Raw genomic sequence first — 19,975 nt, 5'->3', positions numbered from 1 at the left:
ATTTTGGCAGATGCATGATACCACCTGAACCCTCAAAGAGATGTATTACTGCTAAAGACAAACTTCCTCCTGAACCTTCCACACATCCTCCAAACCCAACAAAGATACATCAAAAAATATGAGCAACTCCTTGTACTGTTACTTCACTCAAGCTCCCTTTTCCTGAGATGTCCAGAAGAACTGCAGAGCCCCCCACCCACAGCACCTGGTTCCCACTCCCACCTGGGCACAGCCCCCCACCCACAGCACACAGTTCCCACTCCCACCCTGGGCACAGCCCCCCACCCACAGCACACAGTTCCCACTCCCACCTGGGCACAGCCCCCCACCCACAGCACCTGGTTCCCACTCCCACCTGGGCACAGCCCCCCACCCACAGCACACAGTTCCCACTCCCACCTGGGCACAGCCCCCCACCCACAGCACACAGTTCCCACTCCCACCTGGGCACAGCTCTCCATTCCAGAGCAAACCTTCTCACTCCAGGGGTGCTGCGTGCTGCCAGCTCACCTCAGAGCAAGAGCTCCTTTCTGCCCAGCCCCAAAGCCATTATTTCCCAAAGTACATCTCCCTCCTGCCTTTGCAGAGCAGCTTTGTCTTTTCACCTCCCTCCTTCCAGGTGAGGGAGCAGAAGGGCAGCTTTAGCTGAGGTACAGGACATTTCCCCTCCAAGGAAAGGTCTCCACAAAGCCCAGCCCCACGCAGGGCACAGCCTGCAGCTGCTCTACAGCCAAAGGGACCCTTGGCCCACACAAACCTCTTCCCACACTGGAGATTTCTCAGCTTGCAAGGCCACAACCTCACGTGAGAAGCAGTGAGCAGGTCCCAACCCCTCCTACCCCACAAATATCACCTCTGTCATTCCTGCTCTGGGCCAGGGCCATTGCTCCTGAGAGCTCTGGGGCTGAGGAGCACAGCCCCACTGGGAACAGACACCTCCAAACACCAGGGACATCAACAAGGACACAGAGGGCATGGACACAGAGCTGCAGTCATTTCCACACCTGTTTCTGTCCAGACAAGAAAGGCCCTTTAGCCCCTTTCTTCCAGCTACCCAACCCCAGCAAAAGGGAAAACTTATCCAAGCAGGAGAATTATGGCACTGGGCCTGCACTAGCATGGTGAAAGTTAAAGAGGAATAAGGATTTACATTGGTTAATGGCAGCAAAGCTTCTCCCAGAATCAGCCAGCCCAAACTGGGAAAAGGCACCATCCTCACAGGTCAGACCTCTGTGGTCATTGACAGCAGTCTGGGTAACCAGAACAGCATGACAAGCTCTCATCAGGAACTGCTTTTTTCCTGTTTGATGCTTCATCCAACTAAAATGTTTATAAACACACAGAATCATTCCTGCCATGACAGATCATGATCTGAAAGGGCTGAAGGGCTCCCAGCAAGGGACACAGGCTGCACAGCCCCTGGCACTGAACACAGCTCTCCCAAGGACAGAACCAGCATAGGCAAGCAGATGTCCATTCAATCCTGCCAGTACCCGAACACTGAACAAAATCAAATGAACAGAAAAGAGTGTCCTTGCTTATAAGTGATTAGATAGCAACAATTTTCAGTTTAGAAGCTTCCTGAGAAGGTTTCTAAATATTAAGACACACTTACTAAATATCTGCCTTGAACATGTCTAAATTTCTCTCAAATCAATATATACTTGTAGTGTACAGTTCCCTGTGACAAGGAATTCTATGCCTCAGGAATCTGAATTTGAAGACATAACCCATAACAAGTATTTTCAGAGAAAAATTACACAAAGAGAATGCATATTTCTGAGTGTACCTTGACTCTCACATAGTGATTTCAAAATGCCCAGATTTTTGTCTAATATGGCCTCTAGGTCCCAGTGTAGAAATGGGAAACAGTTCCCTGTCCACATCGAGCCACATCTCTCACCATCCTGGTCCAGCTACAGAGCACACTCAGCTCATCTCACACCATTCCAGTTAAATACAGCTGCAGCTCTGTGTTCCAAACAATCACATCCCACCCCTGCCCCAGCGTGCCTCTGCCTCTTGCAGCACAAGGTGGACCTCTTCTGGTGAAGAGCTTGTGCTCCAAAACACCTGGTTCCACCAGCCTTGGCTGAGCAGAAGCCTTCAGGGATCACAGACTGTATCTTTCAAAAGTAACTGAGGCTGAGGAAGGGTTAAGGGAAGCACAAACCAGAGAATCAGAGCCCACGTGTCAGTCCTTACCTCAAACAGCGTCAGACTCTCATCCTTCAAGATGATTCTGGGAGGTGCAACAACTGAAGTTAAAAAACAAGTTATAAAACAGAACCACCTAGCAAGCAGAACATCAAACACAGGTGTGGGAGGCATCCCTGCTCTCTGAAGGGCTGGCAGTGTCACATCCCCACTGAGGCTGCTTCTCAGGTAAAGCACAGCATGGCTCAGGGAGCAGGTTACACCTTTGCACTGTGGAGCTGTCCTTAGGGAAGGCACTCCTGCCCAGATGGTACCTCAGGCATCAACAGCCCACAGATAGAAACAAGCTTTGTAAAATAAGGCCACATATTACCAACAGCACTCACACAGGTAAAATGGCAGCTCTGCATCAGCAAGGTGGCTTCTCACAAAGTCTCTCAAAATGCCAACTGTGGAAAAAGGAGAGAAAGGTTTGCTAAATTAAATTTGGTTCTTCAAATGCTGGGCAAGAAGACTAACTTGTAACAGCAGAAATGCCCTCTAGAAGGTATGGAGATTGCCTTTTCCTCCAAAGTACACAGTTGCTATCACAAATTTCTTGTAGAAGAAAACAAACAAACAGAACAAAACACTTTGATGTGTTGGTCCCTTGGAAAAATCTAAGGGTGCCTACCAAATTATCAAAAATGTTTCTGCAGGTAACCACGGCTGACAGCTGAGAATAAGAGATCTCCAGTAATAACAGTAAGAGCTACCTCGTGCATGGCCTGATTGCCTTTTGTGAACTGACAAAGCCAGAAAGGTCCATCCTCTCTTAGTACAGTTGCTAGAGATTTTTTTTTTTCCCTTCCTCCTTTTTGGGGTTTGTTTTGGATTGGGGATGGGGGTGTTGTTTTTGCCCAAAAAACATTTTATGCATTAAGAAAGAGGAAGTCTGTAAATGCATCCCAGTAACACATCATTTAGACACAGACAAGGGAACAGCAAGCAGGACAGCTCCTGTCCACACAAGGACAAATATTTTACCAACTCCACCAAGTATCCCTTAGCCAATTTAACTAGCCAAAAATATCTCAGTTCATTCAGGGGCCCTGCAATGACAGTGCAACTACCTAGTGCTGCTTTTCCAGAGCAGCTTTTCTTGGCAGGCAGACCTGCTCAGACAGGCTGTCTCCTGGCTCGGGGCAGCTGCACAGGCCCAGGGCTGATCATCTCACCTGTCTCAGTGGGATGGAAGAACCCCTGCAGCACGTGGCGGTCTGGAAAACAAACTCTCAGCACCACCTGAAGCAGAGACAAAGCCCATTAGGACATGGTTATCACTGCCCTCTAACACTTGTCCTGGGCTTAGAATCTGCAAGGTGGCTTTCTGAGTTGTTACTTGTGTTTTTTGTGGTTTTGCTGGTTTTTAATGGGGAGATCTGAGGTATTTACAGGAATAGAAGAGCAGCCTGGCTAACAGTGCTGTGCAGCTCCTCAGGGAACCAGGGCTGTCTTGCTTTCAAAGGGGCACGAGAGCCCCTCTGCCAAAGCACTACGATGTAAAATGCAGCAGAGAGTAAGAGCTCCCTGTGCTCAGTATGCACAAACAACAAAGACAGTTCCTCATGGACAGGTGCAGACAGTTCATTGGCACCCTAACTTGTCCACAGCAGTGGGAATGCTCCTGACATACCTCTGACCTCTGCACTTCCAGCTTGGTCAGAAAGCACTTCACTTGAGAACTGCACAAGGATCAGAGTCACAGAGTAAAATAAATCCAACTTGTAACACTGGGTCATTTAACTTGCAATGAGATGCCAACAAAATGTCTACAGAGAGAGGGGCAGGAGGGCTCAGTCATACAGGCTGAGGGGTGCACATCAGAAAGGTTTTGAGACATCTACAACAGAACAGAGCAACTCTACTGCCTGTCACTCAGCCAGGGACATATTACCATGTTACAGCACAGCTGCTTTCACATGGCACAACTGTTATGCAGGTCCCACAAATAATTAACAGGGATGGGAATTTGAAAAGTCTTAACAGGAGTAGCTTAAGGGCCTGTTGATCACAACTGAAACCCAAGGTGCTCAATCCCCAAGTCTGGACTAGTCAAAGGGACTGGAAAACTAACAAGTAATACCTTTGGGTAACGCTCCAACTTCTCCTGCAGCTGGGACTCCTTCAAAGACTTTGTTAGCAGGGGAGCTTCTTCCAGGCGTTTCCTACAGACATGGGAAGGAGGCAAGTTGTCTGTAATTTTATGGTGTATTTTTACTTTATTAAGCTAGCAGAAGACCCAATCTGATGAGAATTGCTCAACTGTTTGATGTATTTCTCACAGCATTATCCCCACCTCCTGAAACTACTGAGCATCAGCAACAATACTATATAAAAATCCTTCCATTGTACAAGTTTAAAAGGAAGTTCACAGCAGCAGATGCACAAAAGATCCTAAGAGGACAGGAAAGTCTGCTTAGGCTACTCCAGAAGAGATGGACTTACTAATCCAATAAAGCAGAGGCTAGGGTTGGACATGATTACTCCACAGAGGTACAACAGTTACTGAACTTGAAAAACAATGCCAGCACAAAAAGTAAGTATTAGCAACAGGGAAAAAAAACCAAAAAGTTTCAGGTCATTCAAGAACTGTCATTGTAGACAGCTATTAAAAGGAATAGTGGGAAAAAAAAATGTCTACTTGTATTTAAGAGGAAACAATAAATTTAAGAAAACAATTACAATACAATTACAATATTTTCCCATAAGAAATTAGCTTAGACCCAAGAGATGCCACACTCAGCTTCAGCAGCCTTTCTTTGTATCTGAGTAACCAATATGTAACTTGCCTTTATTTTTATCTCTGGCTGTAAGGGCAAAGCATCAGCAAATTTGGAAATTGGGTCTTTTTTGGGGGCCTGTATTCCAGTAATCCCCAACCAAATGATTCTACAATTGTACCACTAAATACTCCAGACCCACAAGCAGCAGAGCAATTTTCAGGCCATGTTCTGTGTACTCAGTGGCCTGTGGGAAAAAAAATCAACCCTAAGTAAAAAGTTCAACTTGGACTTGGCTATAGCATAAAGGAGACTGTTTCACAGTCTTGGAGAGTTATTGTAATGTTTAAAGGAATGTTTTGACCCACTTGAAACAAAATACATTCATGAAATTAATTTATTTAAGGAACATACAGACAGCAAAACGCTGCTGTGACAGAAAGGCCAGTTTATGTTCCTGTAAGTTTTTACTGAACTGAAGTTCAATGAAGTAAAACCATGAATATTTGAAAGCAAGCTACGTGAACAGTGCAATGCATTTTTAGTTCAGCTCCCTATAATTTCTGTGTGTGTGTGTGTGAACCTGTTCCAAACATTCTCAGGTCTTGACTCGTGGCTAAGTTGGTCTTTCTGATGAGGCCTAATAAAAGGTTAATTCTGTTACTTAGAATATGAGGTGTTTCTTACTGGCCAAAACTGCAACAAGCTCTGTTGATCACTATCACTCTGCTCAAGCACAGGACACAGAAAATCTCACTCACAGCAGAAAGGGAACTTGCCTCTCATTCTGCAGCTGTGCCAAACGTTTCCGCACATCATCCACTGTGACTTCAAAAAACTCATCAGGGAGCTCTTCTGGATCATCAGGAAGTTGTTCCAGTAGGTCTAGGTGGCATATAAGGGGCTCACGTTCTACAAGCTACAGAAAAAAACATCAGCTTCAATTATGCATTTATTTATACTTATATATATAAATAATAATAAGCAATTAATTAATAAGTAATATTATAATAGAATAATTATTCCTATTATAATTTATGCAATTAAATGCATTGCTTTGCTTATCTTACAAGGTTCCTGTGAAAGAGTAGAGGCACAGTATTTGTAAACTGTCTTTTGACCTGTTCAGCTCTTTGAACTAAACCACAGCAGGGCTTCATTGCACACCTTTCAAAATTTTACCCCAGTTTCTGGTGGGCAGAAAAATCCCTTAGACAGTGACAACCTTTGGTTTTGCCCTTGCAAGGTAAGTGCTTCCCCCTGAGATCAGGCTGTGCTGCAGCCAGAGCTCACAGGTGCAGCAGAGCAGTTCTCTGCTGCAGTTCTCTGCAGGCACCATCTGCAGCAGGGCACCCAGGGCATGTCCTGGCCATGCACTCCCTGTGCAGCAGAGCTGGGAGCAGGCACCCAGGCTGGCAGGGCACACAGAGCCTGGCTGCCTGCTCCCCTCCTCCAGAGCTGCCTGTCACGACAGAAACCTCCCAGTGCAACTGGGGCTGCAGCTATGCAAAAACAAACCAAAACAAGCCAACGCCAAGACCCACAATCACCTAAAAAAACCAAACCCGAGCCCCAACCACTGAGATCAAGAGCATTTGCCATCTCTGCAGGCAGCAGGACTTTAATGGATCCCTCCTCAGGAAAGGTTCTGTGCTGGCTAGTCTCTTTTGCCCAAAGCAGCAGCTGTGCCTGCATGTGAAAACAAACCATGAACAGAGTCAAGCATAGAGAGGCAGTTACACCTCCTGGCTCTCAAACAAGTCAAACTTCTTAAATTCCAAAAGTGTTTGGAGCAACAAAGCTTGCAAGCACAGAGAACAGCATACTGAAGGCTCCAGGAGATGCAGGGAGGACACAGCTCCTGGCTGAAGAGGCTCACAGGAACAAACATTTTGGTAGCTAATCCAGCATTTCTTCCTAGACAGCTGTCAGCTCAACAATGCCACAGGCTCTGTGAACGAACCCATTTCTTCTCTCCTCATTCTCTCATACACTCTTCCCAATCCTAATTAACACAGTACTCCTTCCTCCATCCCCTCCCCCAGGCACTGGCCACTTGGGAGCAGGAGTCTTCTCAATTGTCTAAAGCACAACACAAATTACAAGGCAATGTTCATTCTACTTGTGGGCTCTAAAGGGTAATTTGAGAAATTAAAAGATGGAGGTTGTGTGGGTGGAACCTTTGACTACTTTTAGAAAGTTGAGCAGGGTCAGCCCTAACAAAGGAGCAGCTGAAGGAGCCTGCAGCTCTCCAGGGGCAGGGAGGGGTGGTGGTGCTGCAGCATGAGCCCACCACTGCCCACCGTGCTCCAGCCAGGGCACACCTGCATCAGAGCCAGAGCACAACTCTCCAGCCTCCCCAAGAACCCGGGGGATTCCCTCAAACAGGCTCCAGCTTCATTTCATTCTAAACACGCAGCGAAAACAGAAAAAGCTCAAACCCAAAAGACTGAGCAGGAACAGCCTGTGGCATGTTGTGAAGGGTGCTAGGGTACCAAGGAGAGAACTCCAAAGTCTGCATTAGAAATCCTGAAGTTACCATTGAGCATTGGCTCTGTGTCTTCTGAAACAAGGACTTTAGTTAATCCCAACAGCAATGGGATTCCACAGGGAAAGAGCTCCCATCCAAATTATGGTGACAGCCAATGGCACCTGCCAAGGCACTGGGAAGCACAAGATGGCACAAGGCAGACATATATTGCAGTCCTAAGTGTTCAGTCCTCTTTCTTGCTGTGGGCTCCAACAATCCTAAAGCACAAGACAGGATCCAAAAATTAACCTCCCACAATGATCACAGAAGAGACTGCAGGAATACTAACCCACCTCCCTGCACACCACACACGCAGTGTTTGATAAAAGGTAACCATCTCCTGAAACAGTAAATGGCCATCACACCAGTATTCTACTTTCCATTATGTAAACTGGAGGAAAGCAAGCTGTACATTTTGCTGTCCTACTTCTTCCAGGAGCCAAAGACACTATGCTAAGGTTTCCCTCCTTCTCCAAAGCCTGTTCTTCTACCAAAGCTGAAATGTCAGGCACTTTTCACCACAAGGCTGAAGCCCTATATTCACAGCAGCATCTACCTAAGTGCAGACTCTGTGACAAAGCCAGGTGTCAGGAAGAATGCAGTTCACTCTATGGTCACCATCCTGGTCCAAGGGAAGCAGGTAAGCTGTGGAAAAGCCTTATGATTCAGGTGAAACAGTGGTCATTGTGCTTTCCACAGCAGCAAGCTCTCCCCAGGGACACACTTCCTTCCCACCACCTCTGGGAGCTCTAATCTCATGGTGAATCTGGTTTAAAGTTACCTTCTAATAATTAACATTCTGACATCAAAGCTTGCAGCTGTCTGTAAACCATCCTTAGCCCAAGAAACGAAGGGATGCCGGCACAGATTTTATCCAGCCTCTCTTCAGCTTCAAAAACCACACACAGGCAAAGCATTAATGGGAAGATTCTTTTACAAAAATGGACCTTTGATGTTTAAAAATAATTTGTTTTGTTTTGGGTTTTTTTCCCCAGGACTGAAAAAGGACAAAAAGCAGATGCCATGTGGCTAGCCCTGCTTGGCTGTTGCCGCTGGGAGGAGAGTGGAAGATGCAGGAGTGGAGGAGGGAGCAAAATGTAATCAATCAGCAGCAAAAGTACCAGAGATCAAAGGGCTTGAAAGCAGCCGTCAAAATCACATGCTGTTTAACACAAGGACACAACTCCCCCAACAGAATCTGCAGCTGCTTCCAGAGCTGCTCTCAGAGTGGAAGGGCTGGCTCAGAAGTGGTTTGAACTGGACTGAAATCCATGGGTTCATGCGAGTCCCTCAGCCCGTGCCCAAAGCACAGCTCCACATCACAGTGGCAGCTCAGTGAAATGGGGAGCCCTGCCTCTCCCACCAGGGCACGGACAAGTGTCACCAGCAGGACTGGAGAAGGACACCAGCACAAACCCTTGCACCTCTCCCCCCTCCCAGACACGACAAACTGCTCCTTCCCAACTCCCTCACAGACAAGGGTGCAACTGAAGCAAGCAACACATGAGACTGGACAAATCACCCAGACTTATGTTTAACTCTCAACGTTAAGGGTCTGGTCCAAAAGGTTCAATAACACTGATCAGACAGACCCAAACATGTTTGGAATATACTGAAACATTCACCACTGAAGGTTGGCATGGCGTCTTTCTGCGTCTTGTGCAGTTGCTCCAGAGTCTTTCCAGGGTCTGGCTTCTCTCTCTAAACAATTCAGAACTCATCAAAAACAGGCTGCAACCACAAAGAAGTCAACTAAGGTAGAGTCTCTACATCAATGTGAAGGCATCCACAGTCTTGCTAAATTCCTCCTGGACCAAGCTCCCTTTGGAGCTCCTCAGGCATCCTTGCTACTTATAGCTTTCTATTGTTCAATCCTGGCTGGATCAGACAGAGGAGACTCAAACCTCCAGCTCTAGGAGGTATCCAAGAGTCAGAAACAATCAAGGGGATCTCTCAACATGAAAGCCTGTCCCAGTGATGAACCAAAGGAGCAAGAAAAGAGCTGCTCACTGAGAATCCAGAATGGGAAACTCTCCGTGCACAGCAGCAAGAGTGAATTATTAACTGAATGGCTCCTGTACTTCATGTTACCCTACCCAACCTTCCTGAAGGCACTCAACTCCATACAGCTGCCTACAGAAAACACACCTCAATGTCATTGCCAGGTCACTCTGGGATGCCATCACAGCACTTTGCAGCCACCAGTTCTGGTATCTCAACATGGGCTGAAGCACTTTTAATTATAACAAACACAGTTCTATTTCAGAGACACCAACAATGGTAAGATGTGCAATCTGTTTTTTCTGGGAAATAGTTAGAGAGAGGCAGACCATTTAAAAAGCAAGATACTTCAGAGTAAGACAAAAAACATGTCTATAAGCAAGCAGAAATACAAAAGGAAAAGGATGGAAGGTTTCTGTTTCATCTCCAATACTAAGGAAATTAAGTCACAGGGCTCAGCTAACAAAGTGGGCATTTGTTCATGAAATCTGAGGCACTGATGTGTAGGACCTTCTGGACTGTGACTTCATACAGCTGTGTTGCCTCCATTTGAACTATTCATCAAGGACCTACAGATTTGCAGTCCTGCCTGCCTCTGGACAGCAAACTCTGCCTGAGTTCAGAAAAGAAGCAGGAACTCAAATCCTTCCTACTTCCTTTCTGAACTCAGGCAGAGCTGTATGTCATCGAGGCACCTGGTCCTGTGACACAGGGGAAAAGTCCAAAATCTGCACTGCTCATGGGAGTGCAGCCTCAGGCAAGGCAGGATGAAAAAAAACCAACTTGTTGCCCAATCTGCAAACACATTTTCCCTTACCTGTTCTTGCTCCTTTCCCAATTCTTGGCTGCTCTTAGACTTCTTTGGCTTAGAAGGGCCTCCAGGGCTGGAAAAAGTTGTTGGCAGCTTTGAAGATGGTACAGCTACAGCAGAGTCCCCCAGATGCTCTCCACCTCCAGAAAAAGGGACAAATGGGGTAGGCTCAGGCTCTGGGGAATGCCACAGCTCCTCCAAGCTAGCATCAGAATCTTTAATTGAGTCTTGCTTGTGTGTGCAGCTGTTTAAAGATACAGCCAGACCTGTGTGCTCCAAGTCCTTGGCAAATGTGTTTGCTTGAGGTAGAGGCACATCCAGTGCTCCTTCCACAGAGCCTTGCTCCACTGTTGGCTCATCACAAGGCACCATGGCACCCACAGCTTCCTCCCCACCAGATGAACTGCATTTCTTCAGGACAACTCTTCAAGAAGACACCAAAAGGAATAAAAATAAAGTGAAATTTAAGTGAATTTAGGTAAAATAGTGGTCACTGTGCTTTCCACAGCAGCAAGCTCTCCCCAGGGATACACTTCCTCCCCACCACCTCTGGGAGCTCTAATCACATGGTGAATCTGGTTTAAAGTTACCTTCTAATAATTAATATTAACCTTAAGAGTATTGCCCTCCCTAGTCTTAATGTGTCCACAACACAAAGACAACAGCTGACTCAAAAACACCCTGATTTAACAACTTTCTTCTTCCAGATGCTTACAGATAACAAGCTGCAGTTGCTGTGAAGTGTGAGGTAGAGGGTCAGGGGGTTGTGCAAAACAACAGAACAGGACCCACTCCTCTGGAAGAAAACTGCCTTCCAGAGAAAAACAGCAGTCAGTTGTAAAGCCCAGCTTGTAATCACTCCTGCTTGTTGTATGCACTGCAAACAGCTGGTCAGGAGGTCACAGAAAGGTGCCCCTGTCCCAAACTCACATCCCAAGAGCCAGCAGGGCCTGCAGGGGCTGAGAGTCAAGTGCCTGAGACCCAGAGCAGGGAAGAATGAAGTGGTAGCTGATTGCCCTCTCAGAGAGACTTTTAACTTTGAATTGTCTGTTCCACTCAAAGGAGGAAGAAAAGAACAAAAAAAAGAAACAAATAAACAAGCTCTTTTAAACTGCACATGACTGGTCAGTGCCAGCATCTGCTGCTGTGAGAAGCACATCTGGGCAGCAGTCTGAGATAAACAGGCAAATGCAATAATTTCTGAGTGCTGCAATGTTTTAGCTTGGTGTCCTTTTTAGTGACTTTTTTTTTTCTTTTTCTTTGTCTTTCTTTTGGTATCTGAAACAAAATTAATTCGCCATCAGAATGGAAATGGAAAATAAAGAGGCTAAACTTTGCTTCTCCTAACCTGACAATGGCATTGCCTCCAATCAGGCCAAGTGATTTCAGTGTTGTCTTCTCCAGGGCATCTTTTCCTGATATCTGCAACAAAACCAGAGGAAAGTAATTATGGCCTCTGACTCCCCAGAAAAGCACGTAAAGCTCTTTACTGAAAGAAGCCTGTATCCAAAGAAACACCACACAACACAAGAAACAGGTGAAAACACACTCCTGCAGTTGGAAATCAGGCCTGAATCCATCTGTATCAACCTGTCCTGTTTTACCAAATTCACAGCTTATTAAACCATCTCAGTGGAAGATGACCTACATACATTTTTATCCCATAAACACATCCAAGTGGGATCCAACTACAGCAAAGCTACTTTTATGTCAGAAGTTAAACAACAGGCAACATCCCAGAGCTGCAGGACAGATGTTCCTCACATGCACCCCCTATCCATCTGCAATGACCTCCTCCAGAATAAAGACAATCTGTCCACAGAGGTCAGTGGGAAGCAAAGGGCACAGCTAGGGAAAGCGAATTCCATAATATCCACATACAAAATATTTAACAAAACATTAATAGCAGAAGATCAAAACAGAGAAAAGCAAATATTTATTAAAATGAAAACACTGTTTTGACTCAAGCTTTAAAAGAAGTTGGAAAGAAAAACACAAATAGGTCACTGAGCTCATTTTATGGGCTCAGAGGTCTCAACGGCGCACGGCTGCGTTCCAAGAGCTTTTTTCCATACGGACACGTCATGCTTTGAAAAGACCAACATTTTTCTACTTCCCCTCTCAAGAAAGTTCAAAAGAAACACTTTCCAGGCTGGAAAGCAGAGCTAAGTTTTCTTCTGTTTTAGGGACATGAGACAGTTGAGAGGCCTTTGCTGCCTTACCTCATCTCGCATGTAAATACAGACTGGGGACAGTTCACCATGCTGCTCCATCAACTCCCTGCAAGAAAGAGCAAAACACTGCAGCATCTGCAGAACAGCCTACCCCCTCCAAAAGCTGCACAGGGTAACAGCACCAAGTGCAATCAGCTGCCAGCACTGTCCTCCACGTTTCTCCAGCAATAACCACTGCACAGTTCACAGGATCACTATTAGACATCAGGTAAACAATTTGCTTCAATGCATTCACTTTTTCTTAAACACAGACTAAAAGTTTAGAAACAAAGAAATAATTAAAGTAAATCCTGAAATTAGCTGATCTTACTAGATAAGTTTAAGCTCATCACTGTTCATGTGCCTCAGTATTCCTTGAAGAATCTTCTAAAAATGTATGGAAAATATCTGAACCAAATGAATAACCCCACACAAGCAGTGAAGAATCATAATGACTAATGAATCTCTGAGTTTCCAAAGTGCAACTGCTCTATGGACAACAGCCCCTAAAGCTGCTGGAACTGCAAGGCAGGCAGAGGGGGAGAGAGAAAGGCAGGCAGAGGGGCAGACAGAAAGGCAGGTAGAGGGGCAGACAGAAAGGCAGGTAGAGGGGCAGACAGAAAGGCAGGCAGAGGGGCAGACAGAAAGGCAGGTAGAGGGGCAGAGAGAAAGGCAGGCAGAGGGGCAGACAGAAAGGCAGGCAGAGGGACAGACAGAAAGGCAGGTAGAGGGGCAGACAGAAAGGCAGGCAGAGGGGCAGAGAGAAAGGCAGGCAGAGGGACAGACAGAAAGGCAGGTAGAGGGGCAGACAGAAAGGCAGGTAGAGGGGCAGACAGAAAGGCAGGCAGAGGGACAGACAGAAAGGCAGGCAGAGGGGCAGACAGAAAGGCAGGCAGAGGGACAGACAGAAAGGCAGGCAGAGGGGCAGAGAGAAAGGCAGGCAGAGGGGCAGAAAGGCAGGCAGAGGGACAGGCAGAAAGGCAGGCAGAGGGACAGACAGAAAGGCAGGTAGAGGGGCAGAGAGAAAGGCAGGATTCTTGCTCGTAGGGCAGAGAGCACTGTGCCCTCATCCAGCCCTGCAGCACAGGCTCCACACAAGATTCCCCAGAGACTGATTTCTGTCTGACTCTTGGAAGCAGCAGGCTCCTCCTCCAGCTGCTGCTAATCCAGGACATGCAGCCACTGAGGCAAGCACACACATCAAACATACTGTGCTCTTTGATGTGCTGCTCTTCAGAAGGGGAGCGGCGACAGATTAGATCCCTCCATGTAGTGATCTGACAGGGCCTGTAAACATCTTGTGCAAGGACTGCTGCACGCTGAGAGGAGGAGCAGCCCCACAATAGCTTCCAGACCTTCCTCAGACCCAATTAGCAAAGATGGATGCTGGAAACCCAGGGGAAATTCCAGTGGATTTAGAATACTTCCCCTCACGCACTTAGAGCAGCTGAGCATTCCAGGAAAACATCTCCAGTCGAAAAGTCCAAGGAAGGATTCAGCAAACATCAACAATTAGCTGACTAGTTAGTCAGCTGAATCAAAACACACTGAACAGCAACTCAGCCCGTGAAATCCATACAGATGGCTGTAGATCCAGCTTGCTCTGTAACTAAACCACACACAGCACCTTTCCTACTTGATGAACTCCATCAAGATTGCAAAGTCCATCCAAACATTTGAACTCAGCTTCCAGAGGGCAAAAAAGAGCAGCCGTGCCCTGAACTGAAGTGATGAATCCTTAGCACACTGCAGCAGTTAGAAGCTTAAGAAGAGCAATATGTATATTAACTACTAGTACAACAATGACCTGTAGCCAATAACATCACTTCAAAAGAGTAAAATTATATGAAAAGCTCAAATTTTAAACCAAAGAAACAACTAATATGTGAGAAAGCCACACAACGGTTATTTGTCATTGTCAATAATTACCACCTCCCACCAGTCCAGCAGTCCCAAAACTGGAAAATTATTTCCATGGTTTTTGTCCTACCTCTTTCCTCAATTAAAAGAAAAAATAATTATTTTATCTCTAGCATTTACATGAATACTGTTTCTTTACTTATGAATTATTGTCACATTTTAGACCTGGTCCATGATTAAAAACAGAATGGCTGTCACAGCTTATAGGCTTCCCCTTCCAAACCACAAAAAACAGAAAAGAAATGTCCTTCTTTACAATATGGCCTTCTAAAATCAAAACTAAAGACAAGAGGTAGCACTCAATGTAGACTGGACTAAAATAGTAAGATTTCTAACCTAAGTACATATTCAATAAATGTAGAGCCAGAAATTCTTCCATTTAAACAGGATCCAATCAGTTTTTTGAAGATTCCACATTAACCTGCCAAGAGCTCCAGATTTCCTTGAAGAACTTGCACAACAGCAAGCCTCAAAAGCAACAGCAACCCGTAAGAAAGAAGCCCCTGCTCCATAGGGAACTGCAGCACAGAAACTCTGGGGATCAGGATCATCCAGGCTTGACATACACAGCTCTAGCAGTAACTTGACTCCAAACAGGCTTGTGTAAAAGGAAGGTTGTGCAACATATCCATCCCAGTGTCTTCACAGCTTTAGCAGTTTCTTACTAGTATATGGCCTGAGTCAGGAGTGGTACTCCTGGATTAAAAACAATATAAAACTACAGATGGTCAAATCTGAAAGAGCAAGGAAAATGCAAACGTCTCTGCTATAAAGGAGAAATCACAATCAAATAAATGTGAATTAGACAAATCTGAAGGATTTAGCTAGGTCACTGTAACAAGTAATTAGCGGCATGAAAGTATTTTGTCACTGCATGGCTCACCTGATCTCTGCAAAATGGTTGAGAAGTTCCCACAAGGTCTGTTGGCAGAGGAAGGTGTCCTGCAGTCGGGAGCCATCATCCAGCTGCAGTGCTATCCGAACCTGTAACAACACCACGCACTTGGCTGAAAATTGAAACAAAACTTACTTTTCTTCACAACTTTCAAAATAGCTCAGTGCTTCCTGTTGATCCTGAATTCCTGTTCGTGGGATGGGTGGCTCCTGAGCATGGGGGAGGCCATCCTGAAATACTATCCAGCTTTCATGGGCCCTCTCCCTGCTGCATCTTCACCTGGAACACACTCAGAGAAAAGCCAGTGCAAACATTCCAAATAATGTGCCATCATTAGCAATGAACAGTCCCCATCTATCCCTGCCTTACTGAAGGCCTAAACAACCATCACCAGTCCAAAGAAATTACATTTGTAACTTGTGACTCACTAATGCTTCCTAAGCACCACATTTTCACATACAGGAGTGAAGTAACAAAAAACCTCAACAGTAACTCTGGTCGTTCAATTACCGAGTTCTTGCACAGCTCCAGAAAAAGGCAAGGGCCAGCTAGCTGCCCACTTTAACAGGTCTTTTCCAATGTGGCATGCAAACATCCACATACATTATCAGGCACCATAAAGACTTTAGCAAATTGCTTCCCTACCTCTTCCTAACAGAAAAAAAAAGAAAAAAAAATCCAAGACATTTCTGAAGTGAACACATGCTGGGGTCAGTCCTGAAGAACTTCAAACTCCTGACAGTCCCAAGGGAAAAGTTTAGCAGCTAACCAAGAGATAGAGAATGGCTGAGCACTTCAGGTGTTATCTTTACCTTTTAAACAATATTCAGCCTTTTCATAATGTCTAACTCCAGTTTTCCCAATTAGCTCACCTGTCTAAAGGAAAAGCATACAGAGTCCTGTAGCCACTAGACAGAACCTGGCTTCTCCAGTCAACTTTAGTTTTCAGAAGTCCACAAAAACTGGCCTTATTCCAAAGCCTGAGAAGGACATTAGCCCAAGATAGCCAAAAAACTTTCTTTCATTCTGTGTTCCTGTGTATCCCCACCAACACTCTGAGTGCAGCCTCCGAGTGCAAGGTGTGCGTGCAAGTGTGAGGGCAGGGGCTACAGAGAGATGGCAAAGAGACATCACACATTCCAGCAATCCCCTGTGATTTCCATGGAGAAATAAGTTTGTCATCTGCCTTGGCTCCCACCAGCCCTCACAGGACTGCAAATGCTCATCTACAGGAGACAGGAATTTTTCTACGTACAGGAAACAGTGGCAACATTAATAATGAGACGACAGTACAACGTCCTTTCAACCCAGCACTAACACAACCTCCTGCTTTCTCCTACATGGGAGACAAGCCTTAGATTATTCTCAGCTACAGCACTGATGACAGCTGACATCACCATTTTGTAAGAATACAGCCCAGAAATTCAGACTACCAGTTGCATCAGTTTTTGGGCAACAGTTCAAAGCTAAACATGTCCCGAAGTTCTATTCAGTCCATTAGAAACATCTCTTCGAAAACCCCAGTGCTACATAACATAAGAGACCAGTGACAATTATCATCTAAGTGTACAAATATTTAAACAAGAGCAGAAAACACCAGAGCTCTACTGGTGATGCTCCTGTCTCACCTGCCATCACAAAGGAAATTTGTTCCATTTTTCACTAAAGAACTGTATTATAGGAAACAATGTTTTCCACATGCAACTGAAATAAAAATTGGGAAAGGGAACTGAATTAGTCATCACTGATGTTTAATTTCTTAGCTATCCATGTTTTTCAGCACCCCAAACCATCCCACTCTGCTCCAGTGCAGCTGGTACCCCATGCTCATGCAGACTCTAAGTAAAGACTTTCAACTACTGAATTACCATTTTTAACTGCACTGCACCAGTCTTTAGCTTGTGTCTCACACAGGCACTGGCCATGCCCTCCTGTGCTTTTGATCATGAGATCTGATGGGATCATACCAGCACAACTGGTAACTGAACTGATCAGCTCACAGTGTGTAAATCAGCGTACCGTGGCTCCAGCTGCTGCTCTGCTGGAGACCGGCACCATCTCCAGCTTGGCATTGTTGGGCAGCCTCGCAAATCTCCACTGCAAAGACAGGTCCAAAACATTCCTCTGAAACCTGGAGGAGAACAGAGCCTGTGAGACACACAAAGCCCAGGTATTGTGCAAGAGAACGCCCAGGAGCCTGAATAAAAGCCACAGAACATGATTCAATAATGAACAATTGGTAATTATAAAAGCATTTTCAACAAAAGCTATTCAGCAGACCAAAACAGCTGCAATTTGTAGAGGTCACAAAGATACCCAAATCGGTGTTCCTCCTTCAAAAGTTTTAGAGATAAACAGCAACAAACTAAGCCTGGTTAAATACCAGTATTTGTTTGTTTGTTTGTTTGTTTTTTAGAGCTCCTCGGACAAACGAGCTGTCAATTAAGACACCATGAAAGCAGCGGTCAAAGCCCGGGCGGGGAGGGCGCCAGGCGCAGCTGCTCCACCAGCAGCACCCCTGGGAGTCCCGCGGCAGACCCGGGGCCTCGCCGCGTGTCCCGCAGCGAAAGGAAGGCGGCACAGGGACACGGGGCCGAGCCGGGCCCGGCGTGCCGGCCCCTGGCGCTCCCAGCGCCCGCCAGGCCCGGCGCGGCCCCGAGCGGCGACACTCACCTGAGGCCGTACTCGGCGGGGCTGCCGCCCTGCCTCCTGCACACCTCCTCGAGCACCTGCGGAAAGGAGAGGGGTCACGGCCGGCCCGCGGCCCGCGCCGCTTTCCCCCGCGCCCCGCCCGCCGCGCACCCACCTGCAGCAGCGCCGTGCCGGGCCCCACCCGCACCGTGACCCGCCGCCCGCTGGGCGCCAGCACCGACACCGCGGCGCCGCCCCCGCCCGCCGCCGCCATCTTTCCCCGCCGCGCCGGGCCCGCGCGGCCGGGGCGGAGCCGGCCCGAGGCCGTTCCTGCAGCGGGCCCGCCCCGCCGGGCAGCGGCACGGGGCACCGCACCGCGCCGGGCACCGCACCGGGCACCGCACCGGGCACCGGGCAGCGGCACGGGGCACCGCACCGGGCACTGCACCGGGCACCGCACCGGGCAGCGGCACGGGGCACCGCACCGCACCGGGCACCGCACCGGGCAGCGGCACGGGGCACCGCACCGCACCGGGCACCGCACCGCACCGCACCGCCGGGGAGCGGCACGGGGCACCGGGCCGGGCCGGGCCGGCGCGGTTGGAAGCGCGGCGCCCCGGGTGCGAGCGGGCTGCTCGCCCAGGGCAGACGGCGGCGCTCGGCCCGGGCCGCTCCCGGCCGTGGCCGGGGCCGGGGCGGGGGCGGCTCCGGGGGATGCGAGGGGAGCCGGCCACGCGGCGCCTGTGGGTGACGGCGCTTGTGTTCTCCCTTTTCCAGTGTCGGGATCACGCACCTCCTCCAGGGAAATGAAACATGCTCTCCTGGTACCGGGTGCCTCCTCGGCAGCGCAGGCCGCGACCCCGAACCCAGAGCCGGCCGGTCCGGACACCCGGGACACCTTGGGCAGAAATCCCTTGGGCTAAGGACTCTCGCAGCAGTGGTGAAAATCCTGCGTGTGCAGGGGAGGTTCTCCGGGGCCAAGTGACAGCCCTGGGGAGCGCCGCGTGTCCCGGGGGAACGGGGAGCACCGGGCGCCTTTGGCCAGACAAAGCACCGCGTCCTGCTGCCCTGAAAGCCTTTTCTTCTGGGGGGAGGAAAAGAGAGACAAGTTGATTTGGAACCTCGTGGTCAGTACTGCAAACTCAGATGGTCAGGAGAGATGGCTGCAGCTAAAGAACCCAAATTATCATACATTTCCCAACACACAATTTCCCAGAGACTTTATTTCATTTATGGGTTTCCCCTTCAGTCTCAGCATGGCCTCTGCATCAAAGGCGCTCTCAGATGCGATGACAGTCTGTCTAGCTTGCTATCATAAAACCAAACCAAAACAAAACAAAACAAAAAAACACCCAAAAAATAAAGCCAAAACTTTTAGTTTGAGTAACCACTGGAATTTATTTAGGCTAAGTTGTAACCACATGCCAAATACTTTCTCTTTTCTCTACTTCTTCTATATTTATGGTATATGTTAAGCTTAAGTCTCCACCTCTACCCCCAGCACCCACAAAAATGTCTGGTTTACTCGGCTTATAAAGAAAAAGATCTTTTCTAGGAAAGACACTTTCATAAAAGGCAGCACTTGCTTGTGTTTACCATATAAGCAGTGTCAGAGAAGGGAGAAATATGGGAATTTTAATAATGAAGAGACTTACCCTAGCTTATGCATGTGGATTCCTAAATCCACCCAATACTATAACTGTTCAGTAAGATGTAGAAATAGTAATAAAGGATGTCCAGGTGTAAAATGTTTAAAATAATGCTTTAAAAGTCTTTGTTCATTCCATTGGGCAATATCATTATTATCACATTTATAGAGCTACAGTGTTCAGGATATATAGTTTTCTACCTTTTCAATTGTCTTTTCCTGCAAATATACGTGAAGAGGTGTGAGGACTTAAGGGCAAGATTTTCTGAAAGCTGACACACTTGTCTAAGAAAGGGTGCAACAAATATCTGCCATTCAAGTACTTCTTAGTCTTTAAAACGGGGGAAGATCCAAAGCTCTGCAACTGTCTCACGCATAATGAAGATATCCCATTCTTCCACTCATTA

At 47.2% G+C, this 19,975-nt stretch overlaps 2 protein-coding genes across 3 annotated transcripts in view; both read right to left on the bottom strand.

Annotated features, from left to right (window-relative positions):
- ASPSCR1 (ASPSCR1 tether for SLC2A4, UBX domain containing) overlaps positions 1 to 18,240 on the bottom strand; it is a 28,804-nt gene extending 10,564 nt beyond the window's left edge. Inside the window, exons 1-12 of one of the 2 annotated variants that reach the window (XM_079323295.1) lie at positions 18,096 to 18,240; positions 17,963 to 18,018; positions 17,309 to 17,420; positions 15,278 to 15,378; positions 12,484 to 12,541; positions 11,610 to 11,683; positions 10,268 to 10,685; positions 5,699 to 5,838; positions 4,283 to 4,364; positions 3,375 to 3,441; positions 2,544 to 2,606; positions 2,206 to 2,258 (exon numbers count right to left, since the gene is read on the bottom strand). In XM_079323295.1, coding sequence (XP_079179421.1) covers positions 2,206 to 2,258; positions 2,544 to 2,606; positions 3,375 to 3,441; positions 4,283 to 4,364; positions 5,699 to 5,838; positions 10,268 to 10,685; positions 11,610 to 11,683; positions 12,484 to 12,541; positions 15,278 to 15,378; positions 17,309 to 17,420; positions 17,963 to 18,018; positions 18,096 to 18,194 — 1,323 coding nt within the window. In that variant the 5' untranslated portion in view covers positions 18,195 to 18,240. The remainder of the gene's footprint in view (positions 1 to 2,205; positions 2,259 to 2,543; positions 2,607 to 3,374; positions 3,442 to 4,282; positions 4,365 to 5,698; positions 5,839 to 10,267; positions 10,686 to 11,609; positions 11,684 to 12,483; positions 12,542 to 15,277; positions 15,379 to 17,308; positions 17,421 to 17,962; positions 18,019 to 18,095) is intronic. The other variant, XM_079323296.1, reaches the window with a different exon arrangement.
- Positions 1 to 19,975, bottom strand: part of LRRC45 (leucine rich repeat containing 45) — a 69,633-nt gene that overhangs the window by 25,922 nt on the left and 23,736 nt on the right. The gene's annotated exons all lie outside the window — the stretch shown is intronic.

This window comes from Erithacus rubecula (genome assembly GCF_903797595.1).
Source record: "Erithacus rubecula genome assembly, chromosome: 20".
NCBI lineage: Eukaryota > Metazoa > Chordata > Aves > Passeriformes > Muscicapidae > Erithacus > Erithacus rubecula.
The sequence above is the reverse complement of the archived record's forward strand: the minus strand, read 5'-3'. Positions and strand labels throughout refer to the sequence as shown.